We start from the raw sequence: 17,354 nt of genomic DNA, 5'->3' as shown, positions 1-17,354 counted from the left end.
CATTTACTCCACACACGCACGAATACTAACAGCCGCCATTCGCCACTAAGTGACGATGACATCACCACGGCGCCTGTGCCAGGCCAGGTGCACTTTGAGGCTAAGTGAAGTGTCGAAGGCTCGCTGACACGTGCACGCACGCGCACGCACACGCATGTGCATTTAGTGTTGGCCATTGCACCCCCACAACACCTAGCTCACACTCTCTGCGGCGATGGGAAGCGACGCGCATGGCGAAAATTGTTCACAATTCCATTTTAATTCATCCGAGCTCAAGCTTCCCCCTGGAGGCTCAATACGGGCGAGGGTCGCACGCGCACCGAGAGAGAGGAGAGAGAGGAGAGAGAAAGGAAAAAGGAAAGAGAAGTTCCACCGCCATGGACGAAAAGATGGAGGAAAGATGCACGCAGCTGATGGTGTTGATGATCGTGATGGTAATGATGATTTTGATTTGAAGCTTTCGTGACTGCAGGAATCCATACTCTTTGGATCTTTCGGTAAAGTCACGTAGGTAGAAAATAAAATAAATCCAGTTTCGGGCGCAACACAAGCGTTCATCATCAAGTGGGAAAGCTTTCCCACCTGATGATGATGATGAACGCTTGTGTTGCGCCCGAAACGTCGTGATTTATATTATTTTATACCTACGTGACTTTACCGAAAGAACCAAAGAGTATGGATAATGATGATGTTGGTGATGGTGGTGATGACGGCGGTGGTGGCGCCGGGAGGGAGAGACATCGCGCCGGACATCGAGCGGCGTCTCACCTCTCCACCTCTCTCCCCATCCACGCAAATCGGTGGTTTGTAAAATCGCGCGAAACTTGAACAACAAAATATAAATCGGTGAAACGACCCCCCCCCCCTCCCCACGTCACAGTTCAGGGTAGTTTTGTTTTTACACTGGAAATGTTTTTTTTCGAGCTGGAACCGAACCGTGCTACCCCGAACCTCGCGAGAAGACGGGAGGGAGGGGGGGGAGAGGGGGGTGGGGGCCAAGCAGGACCAGGGGCGGCCAAGCAGGGGAGGGCCCAGGAATGTTCGTGTCACGTGACGCCGACGTTACGAGATTCATCGCGCGCGGGCGGCGGCGCGGTTTAGTGCAGTGGAAGAACAGCGGCGTGCGGGCAGCCCAGCCCCTGGTAGTTTTCATTTGGGGGGGCGAGCAACGCCGCGATTTGGGGTTCTTGGGATCGCTCGGCACTGCCAATCAGCGGCGGAACAAAACGAAAAACCCCACCGCAACGAATCGCAACGAAAAAAATATACAAAAGTAAAAATCAAACCAGTGCTTGGGGCCCGGCTCTGCGCACGCCGGTGGAGCTGGCGGCTCTCGGTGGTGCGGCCAACCGGCCGGCGGACGCCGGGGAAAACGTTCAGAAGCAATACAGCCGCCATCGTCGTCGTCGCCGCCACCGTCGGGAGCTAAAAGCGTCTGGCAGAGCAATTCCCAACAGCGGTGGCAGTGGCGGCCGCAGAACCGTGGCCCTCCCTTGATTCTAAACGGCGCTGAGCGTAGAGCAACAGCGACGCTACTGAAAGCGCAACGATCGCAGAGACACCAACGGGCACCAACGGGCGTAGCGAAGACGACGTCTCGCTTGCTCGTCCCAGGCTGCTCAAACAAGCACAGGGTGGGGCGGAGGCTCGCTCACCGCCCGGCGTCTCCCGTGGTGTCGATCGGAGGGACGGACGCACAGAAGGACGGACACACGGAGGGATGGAGGGATGAATGCCGCTAATTAACGCAAGTCAACACCGGCGATTCTATTGTGAGCAACCCGTTGCCTGTAGAAAAGGCAGATTCTACCATGAGCAATCGGTTGCGTTCAGCAGAGATAGATTCTACTGTGAGCAACCAGTTGCCTGCAGTAGACAGATGCGACTGTGAGCAATTGGTTGCCTACAGCAGAGACAGATTCTACTGTGAGCAACTGATTGCCTGCAGCAGATTCTACTGTAAGCACCATGGTGACTGCCACCATCACCACCACCACTCCCATCATCATCACCACTCTCTTCATCATCGCCACCATCATCACCACCACCATCACCTCCACCACCACCATAATCACCACCATCGCCGCTGCCACCAACCTCTCCATCATCACCACCACCCTCCCCATTACCGCCGCCGCCACCCTCACCGCTGCAGCTAATGTAGCCGTCACCGTAACCATCGCCATCTCTCACGGCCGTCGCCATCACGTCGAGGTCATCGCGTAGTGGAACAGAAGCGAAATTAATTAACAGAGATCCCTTAACCCCCTACACACACTCACTCGCCACACACAATAGCCTATGCATAACATGAGCCAGATCATCAGCAACTATTAGCAAATCGTTGTAACTCACAAGCAAAAAATATTTTAATTGATGAAGCAAATATGTTGCTGAACAAAGAACCAACGCTCAGATAAACACACACACACACGGCAGACTAACAAACATGACACACACACACGTGTGCACGTACGCACACACATCGCACACACGGCACGCGTGTACACACACACACACACGTGTACACACACACACAAACACACATCACACAGCACACGTACACACAGCCCGTACACACACAGCACACGCACACGTGTACACGTACACACACGGCACGCAATCAAACATTAAAAAAGACAAAGATCCCCCGTGTAAGCCTTAACAGGCTGTTGGGGCAAGTGCTGTTAGCGAGCAGTACCTATGAAGGCCGGCACAGCTCACAAGGGGGTGGTGAGGTGGCCAGCACCACGCTCGGCCGCCTTTGTCTCCCCAGTGACGATGTTTGAACACCGCACCAGGTACTCTTTTGAGTTTGACCTCGGGGAGGCCCAGGACCGGTTTAGATAATCGTGACCGGTGTTGGAAGGCTGTGAGCGGGGTTCGAACTTGGGTTTCTATCGCTACGCTACCGCTCCCCATGTACATACACAAAGATCCCCCGTATAGCCTGAGCGGACTGTTGGGGCAAGTGCTGTTAGCGAGCAGCACCTATGAAGGCCGGCACGGTGCACGAGGGGGTGAGTGGCCAGCACCACGCCCGGCCGCCTTTGTCTTCCTAGTGGGGGAAAACACACATCAGAACCAGGAACTCATTTGAGGCTGAGTCGACCTAGCGGAGGCCGAGAATCGGTCCATATAATTGTCACTTGTGTTGGTGGCCGTGAGCGAGAATCAAAGTTGGGTGGCAGGGTTCGTAGCGCAGCGCTCCGACTGCCACAAAACTGCTCCACATACAAAGATCCCCCGTGTAGCCTTAACAGACTGTTGGGGCAAGCGCTGTTAGCGATCGCTCATGAAGGCCGGCACGGCACACGAGGGGGTGGGTGGCCAACACCACGCCCGGCCGCCTTTGTTTCCCTAATGACGATGTTTACACATCGCACCAGGTACTCATTTGAGGCTGAGTCGACCTAGGGGAGTCCCGGGACCGGTTCAGATAATTGCCACCGGTGTTGGCCGTGTGGGGGATCGAACCTGGGTCACCAGGTTCATAGCGCAGCGCGCTAACCGCCACACTACCGCTCCCCACACACACACACACGGATACACACACACAGGTACACACACACATACGGGTACACACACACAGACTTGCGTACACACACCAGACCAACCACAGACCAACCACACAGGTACGTACATACGCACAAACACCCACACCTCGTACACACACACACGTACATGTACACACACGCGTGCACACACATGTACATGTACACACACACGTGCACTCACTGAGCAGTGTTAATCTTGACCTGAACCTATACAACCTATTGACTTGAACCTATACAAGTTTGGTTTCCACGGTGATTGATTGACTCAAGGTAGTTAATTGATCAATTCTCATGGAGCTGCCTCTCCATGAGTGGTGCAGTGATGAGTGGGACAGTGATGAGTGTTGCAGTGATGAGTGTTGCAGTGATGAGTGTTGCAGTGATGAGTGTGATGAGTGTTGCAGTGATGAGTGTGATGAGAGTTGCAGTGATTAGTGGGACAGTGATGAGTGTGATGAGTGTTGCAGTGATGAGTGTTGCAGTGATGAGTGTGATGAGTGTTGCAGTGATGAGTGGGACAGTGATGAGTGGGACAGTGATGAGTGGGACAGTGATGAGTGTGATGAGTGTTGCAGTGATGAGTGGGACAGTGATGAGTGTTGCAGTGATGAGTGTGATGAGTGTTGCAGTGATGAGTGTTGCAGTGATGAGTGGGACAGTGATGAGTGTGATGAGTGTTGCAGTGATGAGTGTGATGAGAGTTGCAGTGATGAGTGGGACAGTGATGAGTGTTGCAGTGATGAGTGTGATGAGTGTTGCAGTGATGAGTGGGACAGTGATGAGTGGGACAGTGATGAGCGTGATGAGTGTTGCAGTGATGAGTGTGATGAGTGTTGCAGTGATGAGTGTGATGAGTGTTGCAGTGATGAGTGGGACAGTGATGAGAGTGATGAGTGTTGCAGTGATGAGTGTGATGAGTGTTGCAGTGATGAGTGGGACAGTGATGAGTGGGACAGTGATGAGTGTGATGAGTGTTGCAGTGATGAGTGGGACAGTGATGAGTGTGATGAGTGTTGCAGTGATGAGTGTGATGAGAGTTGCAGTGATGAGTGGGACAGTGATGAGTGTGATGAGTGTTGCAGTGATGAGTGTGATGAGTGTTGCAGTGATGAGTGGGACAGTGATGAGTGGGACAGTGATGAGTGTGATGAGTGTTGCAGTGATGAGTGTGATGAGTGTTGCAGTGATTAGTGTGATGAGTGTTGCAGTGATGAGTGGGACAGTGATGAGTGTGATGAGTGTTGCAGTGATGAGTGTTGCAGTGATGAGTGTGATGAGTGTTGCAGTGATGAGTGTGATGAGTGTTGCAGTGATGAGTGGGACAGTGATGAGTGGGACAGTGATGAGTGGGACAGTGATGAGTGTTGCAGTGATGAGTGGGACAGTGATGAGTGTGATGAGTGTTGCAGTGATGAGTGTGATGAGTGTTGCAGTGATGAGTGTGATGAGAGTTGCAGTGATGAGTGGGACAGTGATGAGTGTGATGAGTGTTGCAGTGATGAGTGTGATGATTGTTGCAGTGATGAGTGTTGCAGTGATGAGTGTGATGAGTGTTGCAGTGATGAGTGTGATGAGTGTTGCAGTGATGAGTTGCAGTGATGAGTGGGACAGTGATGAGTGTTGCAGTGATGAGTGTTGCAGTGATGAGTGGTGCAGTGATGAGTGTGATGAGTGTTGCAGTGATGAGTGTGATGAGTGTTGCAGTGATGAGTGTGATGAGTGTTGCAGTGATGAGTGTGATGAGTGTTGCAGTGATGAGTGTGATGAGTGTTGCAGTGGTGAGTGTAATGCGTGTTGCAGTGATGAGCACGTGCAGTTTGTCTTGTCAATCCAATGCTGGATGGGTCGCGGGGGCCATTTGACCATACTTCCCCACGCTGGTCAGTGCGTGCCAGTGGAGGTGGGGGACGACGGCAGGGAGGGCGAGTGCCCTGCTGCCCTCACTGCACCTCCGCAGGCGACCCGACCTCAGCAGGGCAATGGGAAGCAGCAGGGGCAGCTAAAGGAAGGGATTCGTAGCTCCACTGCTTGACTGATTTGGTCCCTGCACCACACAGATACACGACAACAAGTGAACCGCCATCCCCACCGGTGCCAGGCTGGGTGCACCTGGAGACTATAAAGTGCCGTGGTGGCTAAGAGATGTTGTCCCCGTCGCCTGGTCTGCAGGAGGTCGTGGGTTTCCATCCCGACCCTGACGATGCCTCCTGCTGCTGCTGCTGTATATGTGGAGTCTGCGTCTCTCTCTTATTATCACGGTGGCTAGGAGATGTTAACTACCTCGCCTGGTCTACAGGAGGTGATGGGGTCGATACTCTTTGGTTCTTTCGGTAAAGTCACGTAGGTAGAAAATAAAATAAATCACGACGTTTCGGGCGCAACACAAGCGTCCAAAATCAGGTAAAGTCTGAGAAAGAGCTACACAGTTCAGTGGGGGCCTTACCTGCTCAAATACATTTGATTTAATTCTAATCACGTGAAGTGTTGAAGGCTCACAGGGGGTAGGAGGTGACGTATAGCCCGCACGGGCTGTTGGGGCAAGTACTGCCAGCGAGCAGCACCTATGAAGCTGGGCACTGCACACGAGGTGGCTGAGTCGACCTAGGAGAGGCCCAGGACAGCGTAAAATAGTCGCCACTGTTATTGGTCATGAGCAGGAATTGATGAACTCGGGTCTCTGTTGGGTTTGCAGTGCAACGCGCTAACAACCGCTACCACTACCGCTCCACGCACACACACGCAGACACACGCAGACACACGCACACACACGCAGACACCCTCGAGGAACAACACCCGCATCCTCCCACACACATGCGCGGGCACGTGCTACAGGCGAATGTGCGTGTGGGTGCGTGTCTGCGTGCATGCGCGTGCGAGGGGAATGTTAGCATAGCGGTTAGTGCGCTGTGCTATGAACCCGGCGGCCCCACCAACACCTGAACCGGTCCTGGGCCTCCCCTCGGTCGACTCAGCCTCAAATGAGTACCCGGTGCGGTGTGTAAACATCGCCACTGGGGAGACAAATGCGGCCGGGCGTGGTGCTGGCCACCCACCCCCCTTGTGTGCCACAGTGCCGGTAGCCTTCGTAGGTGTTGCTGTTACTCGCTACTAACAGCACTTGCCCCTACAGTATGTTAGAGGCTACACGGGGGATCTTTGTCTGTGTCTACCTTCATAGGTGCTGCTGCTACTCGCTACTAACAGCACTTGCCCCTACAGTCTGTTAGAGGCTACACGGGGGATCTTTGTCTGTGTCTACCTTCATAGGTGCTGCTGCTACTCGCTACTAACAGCACTTGCCCCTACAGTCTGTTAGAGGCTACACGGGGGATCTTTGTCTGTGTCTACCTTCATAGGTGCTGCTGCTACTCGCTACTGACAGCACTTGCCCCTACAGTATGTTAGAGGCTACACGGGGGATCTTTGTCTGTGTCTACCTTCATAGGTGCTGCTGCTACTCGCTACTAACAGCACTTGCCCCTACAGTCTGTTAGAGGCTACACGGGGGATCTTTGTCTGTGTCTACCTTCATAGGTGCTGCTGCTACTCGCTACTAACAGCACTTGCCCCTACAGTCTGTTAGAGGCTACACGGGGGATCTTTGTCTGTGTCTACCTTCATAGGTGCTGCTGCTACTCGCTACTAACAGCACTTGCCCCTACAGTCTGTTAGAGGCTACACGGGGGATCTTTGTCTGTGTCTACCTTCATAGGTGCTGCTGCTACTCGCTACTGACAGCACTTGCCCCTACAGTATGTTAGAGGCTACACGGGGGATCTTTGTCTGTGTCTACCTTCATAGATGCTGCTGCTACTCGCTACTGACAGCACTTGCCCCTGCAGTCTGTTAGAGACTACACGGGGGAACTTTGTCTGTGTCTGTGTGTATGGGGACTTGCCTGCCCAAAGTTGGACACAAACGGATTGGTTGCCATCGAGGTGGCCGTCGGTTTTAGTTGTCCGAAGGCCCCGGCGGCTCCAGTGCCTGAAATGGAACATCGCATTCACTTTCAACGCCTGCGTCGTCCCTATCACCAGCGTTGTCATATTTGTCATTATTGCCATCGTCATTTTGTCGTCATCATCGTAATTGTCCGGATAACAATCATCGCTGTCAAATGTCGTCAAATGCCAGGCCAAACAGAGGAATCAATCAATAACATTATGAATATAAATATTATGAATATAATATTATTAATATAATATTATTGATTGATTATATTATTAATTATTATATTATTATAATTATCAATTGATTAAAAAAGGCTTTACCCTTCATGGCGTAAATACTCGGAGTTCTACTAAGATGTTCAACACCAAATAGATACAGCGCTTGCAAGGCATGGAGGGTCTGTGTTGACCACACACGATTTGTGGTGAAACATGCAGACCAAAAGTACTATATCATGGGATCGTTTTGCCAGTATCAAAGTATGAAAAATAAGCAATATTTAAAAATACTTTTATTACAAACGCTTTAATGAAATGTACCGTACGAGAAATGGCAGAACTCCACGACTCCAGGACAATTAGACCCAAGCAGAAACATAACATATAAAAAGGAATGTTTAATTTTTTGATAGAATATAGTAATGTCATCAGTATGACATAAGTATACCACGTTTGCAGTCGATACCACATTGGGAAGTGGGTCAAAATTGAGTTACAAGATTTGAGGATGTTAAAACGCCAACTAGATACACAGCTTTAGCAAGAAATCAAGCCCTGCATTAACCACACACGACTTGTGGTGAACATGCAAACAAACGTGACACCATGACACCTCCTGTACGCGTTTAGTCTATTGTCCTTCTCCTCCGATTAGTGTGCAAAAGAACACACACACACACATACCGAGACTCACATAGTCACCCACCCACACGCTCACCCACCCTCCGATTAGCAAGGTTGGCTATGTGAAGGTGCGAAAGAAGTTCAAAATACAGACTCACATAGTCACTTACCCACTCAGTCACTCAACAACAACAACAACAACAACCGCCATTCGCCAATAAGTGACGGTGACGTCACCAAGGCGCTTGTGGCAGGCTACGGCCCAAGCGTACGGCTTGCGTATGGAGGGGTCTACTGACAATGTATGTGTAATAAAGGTCGTGGAAGCGACTTCTGGAATCCGGTGTTTATTTGTCTTTCGTTCACAACACTCCTATCTTACTCCTTCACGCTGCTGACAGACAGCGTGAGAGGGAGAGAGAGAGAGACACGCGCGGCCACGTGACCTTCAAATGAGTTAAATAGTCCGGAGGAGGACTATCTGTTTGCTTAAACGCGTTAATATTATTAATCCTTGATCTTTTCTGCGTGGATGAAATATTGGCCGTTCTATAGGATTCGGGGGGGGGGGGGTGCGTCAAGCGTACGTACGCAGGTGGGGGGGGGGGGGTGTAAAAAGTATTTGTGCGTACAGGGAGGGGGGGAGGGGTCAAGTTTTGACAAATTTTTGCGTACGTACTAAATGGATGGCCTCTATGTGCATGTTAAGGCCACGTGAATTGTCAAACGCCCGCTGGCAGGTCCCGGGACAGACCCAGGTGTCATGGGTTGACCGACTGAGATGACTGGTCAATCCACCACCTGTGCCCTCTACTGTGCAAACTTGCTGTTTTAGCCACCCGGCGCTCAGCTCGTTGTGAGGATCACTCCTCTGCCCTCTGTTGTTGCTGGAGGGCAACTGCCTCGAACTGCCTCGAACTGCCCAGTAGCGTCCTTCACGAGCCTCCTCCAGAGGCTGATCTTGACACCGCTGGTACCAGTCATCGGCAAGTCCACTCAGCTCCACATCCTCTTGTACCACATCACTCCCTATCTCTTCTGTAGCCCGTGCCACGCCTGTTTAGCCCCCACTATCTGGCCACAGAAAAGCTGTTTAGGCATGCGGTGGCTGGGCATGCGGGCTACATGACCCAGCCAATGCAGCATTGCCTGCTGGAGGAGCTCACCGATGGAACTTTGTCCAGATCTTTCAAAGATTTGTGAAATCCTCAAACAATCCAGCCTAGTTAAACCCAGCTTAGATCGTAGGCAGGCCAGTGTAAATATTTGTAACCGGCAAAGATGTTCCATAAGGGGGTTCCATGTTTCACAAGCAGAGAAGGGAGGGAATGACCGTGGCCGAGAAGACCCGAAGCGCTACACAGCCGATGAAAAGATAGTGCTGCTCGACTGATTCGGAGTGAGACCTCTGCTGTCAAACTGGAGCCAGTCATGAGCATACCACCCAGATATAGAAAACTCTCCACTCTCTCCACAACTGCCCCATCACCAATTGGGGGTTGTGCGGGTGGAGTGTTTGATGGCACAAAATATCCAGGAAGGAGCTTAGTTTTGGTGGGGCTGATGGTAAGGCCCCACCTCTTAGTGGCACGCTCCAGGTTCAGCAGAGGCGCCTCCAACTCATCCTCTGAGTAAGCAGCAATCACCATATCATCAGCATACATAACATGGTTGACCAATCGGGAGCCATCCCTTGACCACACCCGGGCATCCATCAGCCTCCCATTGTATCTGTGTAATGTAGTAACTCGGCGGGAGACGACTTCACGGGTAGCACACTCTTTTATTTCACCAACTATAGTTACACGGGTGACTAACACCAGCTATAGTTAATCGGGTGACCAACACCCACTTAGTTACACGGGTGGCTAACACCAGCCTAACCCACACGGTTCTCCTGGCTACACCAACACGGGCTCTTACTCCCCGTAGCCTCTCGGAACACACCCAGCCGGGGTGTCCGTCTCGACTCTGGGTCCCACAGTCCCGACCCACATGGGCGTCGGACCACGGGTCCCACAGTCTCGCCTCCGAGCCACACAGGGCCCCGGTCCTGACAAGGACAGCGGGACTAGGGGTCTCAGGGCACTACTTCTTCAACTCCGTCTTCAATCTTCAACTGGTTAACAACCCCGAGTGCTCCCGCGCGTCCTCTTTTATGTCCATCCTGCGGACGTCGCTGAGAGCACCCATCCCATTTGACCAATCACTGCGCGCTGCCCACGATCCCCTTTTCTCACGTCGTGTCAGCGCGCACAATCCCCTACGCCGCGCCGCCCCGTACTCACTCACTCCCGGCGCGCGCGTCCACACCACGCCAACATGCGTGCCCAACCCCGCACCCCGCGCCGCCCCGTAATCCATCACTGTCGGCGCACGTCAACACCACCACTACATCTGTACCAAATGTAAATTCCTTCGGTACAGCCATTGAATGCTTCTCGAACAACGTGGTTGAAATAGATGTAAAAAATGCGGGAGACATCCCTGTCGCGCATCTTGGTGTGCGACAGGGATGGTAGCATAGGCCTTGACCAGGTCAATAAATCAGAGATGTAGGTCTTGTTGAAATTCCCTACACCTCTGGTGGAGCAGACGGGCAGAAAATATGGCATCTGTGCAGGACCGCCGTGGCCTGAAACCACATTGGGGCTCTGCAAGCCTCTCCTCAGCGTGCCTGGCAAGGCGATTTTGAATAATCCTTGCCAGAACCTTTCCTGGCACACCGAGGAGGGAGATGCCCCTGGAGTTATTACAATCTGTGTGGTCCCCCTTCTTCGAGAGGGGGGACCACCAGGGAATCTTTACAATCCTGGATAACCCGTCCAGTGGTCCAGACTGTTATGATGTCATATAGGGTAGTCTGCGCACAAACGCCACCTTCCCTCAGAATTTCACTTGAGAGATGATCTCTGCCTGGCACTTTTCCTGGTCTCAAACTCTGGACTGCCTTCTGTACTTACTCAACACAAGGGGTGACTACTTCTTTAAATATTTGAGGCACCGCAGCCTCACCAGGGTCATCCCCATATTGCCTCATGGTGTTTTCCAGGTTGAGGAATTTCCCCTCCCCCAAGACCTCATATAAATGCTCAGCAAATCTGCAAACCTGTTCCTGGGGGTCAGAGTTCAGATCACCCTTCTTTCTCCTCATGATGGTGATAGGTGTGGCACTGCAAATTACTTTTTTGATGGAGTTAAAGAGTGATTTGTGATCGCGAGCTACTGAGGCAGACTCCATCTCCTCAGCAACCCACGACCACCACCCATCCTTGCAGCGCCGCACGGCTCTGTGAACCTCCGAGCGAAGGCTGTGGTAAGCCTTCTCATTCTCTGACGTGGGATGCTGTAGACGGTGAGAGTGGGCCTGTCGCTTTTTCTCAGCCAGCTGGAACACCTCCTCTGTCAGCCAGGGTCTCTGGGAGGTTTGGACCGTGTACCCAATGCAGCCATTGCAGCTGCATGAGCCACAGTCCTAAACCTCGCCCATTTCCCCTCGGCATGAAGAGGAGAGGGGGACGATGAAAACCCCAGATTCAAGTAATGATGACATTCTCGCTTGCAACTTTCATCAGCTGAGACCAGGCCACTCTGGGTTTGAATGAGGTCCTGGGTGTATACCCACCACTGGAGTGGAAGAATGGCAGCCGCATCTTACAGATGACAAGTCAGTGGTCAGTGGGCAGATCAGCTCCATGGTAGTTCCTAGTGTCAAGAACATGGGCCCACATCCACTGTTCCATCACTATGTAGTCCAGCAGATGTTTTTGCTTCGACCCGGTGTGCATCTATGCGCCGATGCCGGAACAGCGTGTTGGTAATTACAAGCCCATGGGATGCAAAATAGTCTAGCAGCCTCCTACCATTGTTATTGAGCTGATCTGGCCCATGCCTTCCAATCACTCCAGGTCAGGTGCCAGCATCATGACCAACTCAGGCATTAAAGTCACCCAACAAGATGACTCTATCCCGTGGGGCCACTTTTGATAGTAGCTGTGCCAGAAGGTCATAGAAGGCATCCGACTCATCGGGCCTTGCCTGCATCCCACCACTGATGTTCATCTTCGGTGGGGGCGTAAGCAACCACCACCACTCCCCGCCTCTGGTTGATGGGAAGGCGAGCCCATAGTCGCCTGGGGCTTAGCTTCCCATACCTCCCACACCCGCTTCATTCTTTTGTTCAGAAGAGCCACACAGTCACTCACCCACTCACTCGCCCTCGGATTAGCACGGCTGGCTACATACGATGCGATAGAAGTTCAACGCACACGCAACAATACCACTCCACTCCACCCTACTTGCCTCCACGCGGCTCCACTCTACTCCACTCTACTCCACTCTACTCCACTCTACTCCACTCTACTCCACTCTACTCCACTCTACTCCACTCTACTCCACTCTACTCCACTCTACTCCACTCTACTCCACTCTACTCCACTCTCCTCCACTCTCCTCCACTCTCCTCCACTCTCCTCCACTCTACTCCACTCTACTCCACTCTCCTCCACTCTCCTCCACTCTGCGCAGCACCACTCCACTCTACTCCAAAGCCACTACCCCCAACCCTCCACCACTCGCCCCACCCCATCCCACCCCTCCCCTCCCTCCATCTCCGACCCGTCACGCTCGCGGCGCTCACCGTTCTGCTGACCCTGCGCAGCGTGGTGGGGATGAGGAGCTGCCGCCTGGTGAGCAGCCTGCTGGGGAGCAGGAGCCTGGCGAGCAGGAGCCTGGTGAGCGTGGTACGGCGGAGGCTGCTGCCCGTAGGAGGCGGGGTGAGCCGGGTACGTCCCCGGGAGAGACGGAATCGACGAAGCGGCTCCGGGAAAGGATCCGCCTTGGCCAGGAAACATTCCGGCTGGCTTCGGGAACGCACTTTGCTGCGCCGGAAAAAATCCCTGTTGCCCCGCAAATGAACTCTGCTGCTGCCCTTGAAAGTTACTCTGCTGCTGCTGATGCTGCTGCTGCTGATGCTGCTGCTGATGCTGCTGCTGATGCTGCTGCTGATGCTGCTGCTGCTGCCCAGGAAACAAACTCTGCTGCGCTGGAAATGAGGTCTGCTGCCCTTGAAAGGCGCTCGGATGCTGCTGCGGCTGTTGCTGCCCGGGGAAGGAGCCCTGCTGCCCCTGGAAGGCCTGCTGCCCCTGGAAGGTCTGCTGCCCCTGGAAGGCGCCCTGTTGGTGTGGCTGCCCTGGCGGAAAAGAGCTCTGCTGCCCTTGGAAGGAGGCCTGGTGATGTTGCTGCTGCCCTGAAAACGCCATCTGCTGCCCTTGAAAGGAGGCCTGCTGTCCAGGGAAGTTGCTGTGATGCTGCTGATGATGCTGCTGCTGTTGATGCTGTGGGTGCACTGGGAGTCCAGTCACTGAGGAAGCAAACGCATCAGCCGCCCCGATAAACCCTGGGGGCAAACAACAGACACTCAAACTGACACACTCATACGGACACACACACTGACACAAAAGTACATTCTGACACACACACACAACAACCACCATTCGCCACTAAGTGGCAGTAAAGTCACCACGGCGCCTGTGCCAGGCACTTTGAGGCCACGTGAAATGTAGACGGCTCGCTGCTGCCAGGTCACGGGACACTCAGGTGTCATGGGTTGATTGAGCTGACTGGCCGATGCACCAACTGTGCCCCCTGCTGTGCAAACCTGCCGCATTTTATCCGCCCAGTGCTCTGCTCGATGTTGTGAGCATCACTTCTCTGTCCTCCATTGTTGCTGGAGGGTCTCGAACTGCCCAGCAGCGTCCTTCACGAGCCTCCTCCACAGAGGCCGATCTTGACACCACTGGTACCGGTCACCGGCAAGTCAATTCAGCTCCACATCTTCCCGTATCGCATATGCTCATCTCTTCTCCAGCCTGTGTCATACCCATTTAGCCCCCTTTATCTGGCCAAAGAGAAGCTGTTGAGGCATGCGGTGGCTCGGCATGCGGGCTACATGACCCAGCCAACGCAGCAGCCCTGCCTGCCGGAGGAGTTAACCAATGGCACTGTGGTCCAAATCTTTCAAGGATTTGTAAGCTCTTTACACACAATCCAGCCTGGTTAAACCCAGGATGGATCGTAGGCAGGCCAGCCTGAATGTTTCAAACCGGGACAAATGTTCCATTAGAGGGGTCCATGTTTCACAAGCATAGATTGTGGCCAAGAAGACCTGACGCTTCATGTGGAGCGACAGACCAGGGAGCTTCCACACCGCGTTACGTAGCTGATGAAAAGATAATGCCGCCCGACTGATTCGGAGTGAGACCTCTGCTGTGAAACCGGAGCCGGTCATAAGCACACTGCTCAGGTATGGAAAACGCTCCACTCTCTCCACAACTGCCCCATCACCAACGGGAAGTTGAAGGCATGGAGTGTTTGATGACACAAAATACCCAGGGAAGTGTTTAGTTTTGGTCGAGTAAGACCCCACCTCTTAGTGGCACACTCAAGGTTCAGCAGCAGCGCCTCAAACTCCTCCTCTGAGCAGCGGTCAACAGACCATCAGCAAGCATCTCCTCAGCGTGCCTGGCAAGGCGGTGTTGAATAATTATTGCCAAGACCTTTCCCGGCACACTGAGGAGTGAGATGCTCCTGTAGTTATTACAATCTGTGCAGTCCCCCTTCTTAAAGAGGGGGACCACCAGGGCATCCTTTCAATACTGCATAACCCGTCCTGCGGTCCACACAGTTGTGATGATGTCAGGTAGGGCAGTCTGCACACAGACGCCACCCTCCCTCGGCAGTTCGCTTGGGTGATCACCCCTCGTACTTCCTCGACAGATGGGACCTCTGCCAACCATTCAGAAGGGGTGGCCACTTCTACCAATATTTGACACACCGCAGCCCCAGCAAGGTCGTCCCCACCTTGCCCAATGATGTTGTCTGGGCTGAGGGAATTCCCCTTCCCTAAGACCTCTGCAAACCTGCAAACCAGTTCCTGGTGGTCGGAGATCGGATCACGGTTCTTTCCCTTAAAGGTGGTGATAGGTGAGTTGCTGCAAATTACATTTTGATGGAGTTAAATAGTGATTTGTGATCGCGAGTTACTGAGGCAGACTCCATCTCCTCAGCAACCTGCGACCACCACCCATCCTTGCAGCGCCTCACGGCTCTCCGAACCTCCGAGTGAAAGCTGCGGTAAGCCTCCTCATTCTCTGTAGGGTGCTGTAGACAATGAGAGTGGGCCTGTCGTTCTCTCAAACAGCCAGGAAACACCTCCCCTTTTAGCCAGAGTCTCTGGGGAGGTTTGGACTGCATACCCAATGCAACCATTGCAGCTGCATGCACCACAGTCCTAAACCTCACCATTTCCACTCAATATCAGCAGGAAGGGGGTACAATACCAACCCCTGCTGCAAGCGATGATCAAATTCCTGCTTGAAACCATCCTCAGCTGGCTGAGACCAGGCTACTGTGGGTTTGAATGGGGTCCTAGATGGACACCCACCACCGGAGTGGAAGAATGGCAGACGTATCTTACAGATTACAAGCTGATGGTCAGTGGGCAGATCAGCTGCACGGTAGGTTTTGGTGTCAAGGACATGGGTCCGCATCCGCTGTGCCATTACTATATAGTCCAGGAGATGTTCTTGCTTGGACCCAGCATGTATTCATGACATTTGTGTGGATGTGCCGATGCCGGAGCAGCATGTTGGTATTACAAGGCCATGGGCTGCACCCAAGTCTAGTAGCCTCCTACTGTTATTATTGAGCTGGTCAGGCCCATGCATTCCAATCACTCCAACCCAGGTGTCTGCGTCATGGCCGACTCAGGCATTCAAGTCACCCAACAGGATAGGATGACTCTATTCCGAGGGGCCAATTTAGCTAGCACCTTCGACAGGAGGTTCTAGAAGGCATCTGCCTCATTGACTTCATCTGCATCCCTCCACTGATGTTCATCTTCTGTGGGGGCATAAGCAACCAACACCACCATTCCTCGCCTCTTGTTGATAGGGAAGAGCGAGCGCCCAGAAGCCTGGGGCTTACAGCTTCCCAAACCTCACCGCCACGCTCCGAAAACCCCTTCATTCTTTTGTTCAAACGAGATGCCACTCCCTGTTGTTTGGCAGTTTCCTTCCCCGAGTGGAGAACTGTCCACTCCTCATGACTGGAGCCAGAACGGACCCATCGGACCTCCTGTATTCCAGAGGTCCAGGCGGTACCGGACCATCTCCCGACAGAGGGATGGCAGCCTCTCCTCCGCAACGAGAGTTCGAACATTCCACGTGGCCAATCGCAGTGTTCTCCTGTTCCTGGAGGAACCCCGAGGCGGGGGGGGGGGTTCAGTCTGGCTCTGCCAGATGGAGTTTGGCCAAAAGGCATCATAAAGGCTTGTTCCCCTGGGACCTCCAGCACGAGCTTATTGCAGTGTGTTCCATCGTGATGCTTGCTACATACATGCCCACCACTCACACCACACACACACACACAGCCCGCACCACTTACATACACAGCCTGTACCACCAAATATCAAGGCCTGCACACACACACACACACAACCTGCCCCACACACACACAGCCTGCACCACACACACACCAACTGTGCCGCATTGTACACACTGTCGTACACCACACACTACGCTATACAAGCCACAGTACACCACACGCTACAGTACACCACACGCGACAGTACACCACACGCTACAGTACACCACACGCTACAATACACCACACGCTACAGTACATAACACGTTACAGTACACCACACGCTACAGTACATAAAACGTTACAGTACATAACACGTTACAGTGCTACAGTACGAGACACTACTGGACACTGTACAGTAAGCCACACGAGGCTGTACTGCGCACTACTGTACACAGTACAATATAAAAATGTAACAATGCACACAAACACACACAGACCGTTACATAGACACACAGACATGAGGACACAATACAGATACAAATCATACAAATACTGTACACAGATACACGTGTTGGCTCACACGCACGCAAAAGTAACAACAAAACGCCAAGATAAAAGCTAAGCAAGGTAAACAATC

At 52.9% G+C, this 17,354-nt stretch overlaps 1 protein-coding gene across 2 annotated transcripts in view; it reads right to left on the bottom strand.

Moving 5' to 3' along the window:
* Nucleotides 1-240: 240 nt before the first annotated feature.
* The window catches only part of LOC144952430 (uncharacterized), a 41,627-nt gene continuing 24,513 nt past the window's right edge, over nt 241-17,354 (bottom strand). Inside the window, exons 9-11 of one of the 2 annotated variants that reach the window (XM_078882828.1) lie at nt 12,990-13,748; nt 7,456-7,541; nt 241-5,601 (exon numbers count right to left, since the gene is read on the bottom strand). In XM_078882828.1, coding sequence (XP_078738954.1) covers nt 5,557-5,601; nt 7,456-7,541; nt 12,990-13,748 — 890 coding nt within the window. In that variant the 3' untranslated portion in view covers nt 241-5,556. The remainder of the gene's footprint in view (nt 5,602-7,455; nt 7,542-12,989; nt 13,749-17,354) is intronic. The other variant, XM_078882829.1, reaches the window with a different exon arrangement.

The sequence above is a fragment of the Lampetra fluviatilis genome, chromosome 67, assembly GCF_964198595.1.
Source record: "Lampetra fluviatilis chromosome 67, kcLamFluv1.1, whole genome shotgun sequence".
Lineage (NCBI taxonomy): Eukaryota > Metazoa > Chordata > Hyperoartia > Petromyzontiformes > Petromyzontidae > Lampetra > Lampetra fluviatilis.
This window is presented reverse-complemented; position numbering and strand designations above follow the sequence as displayed.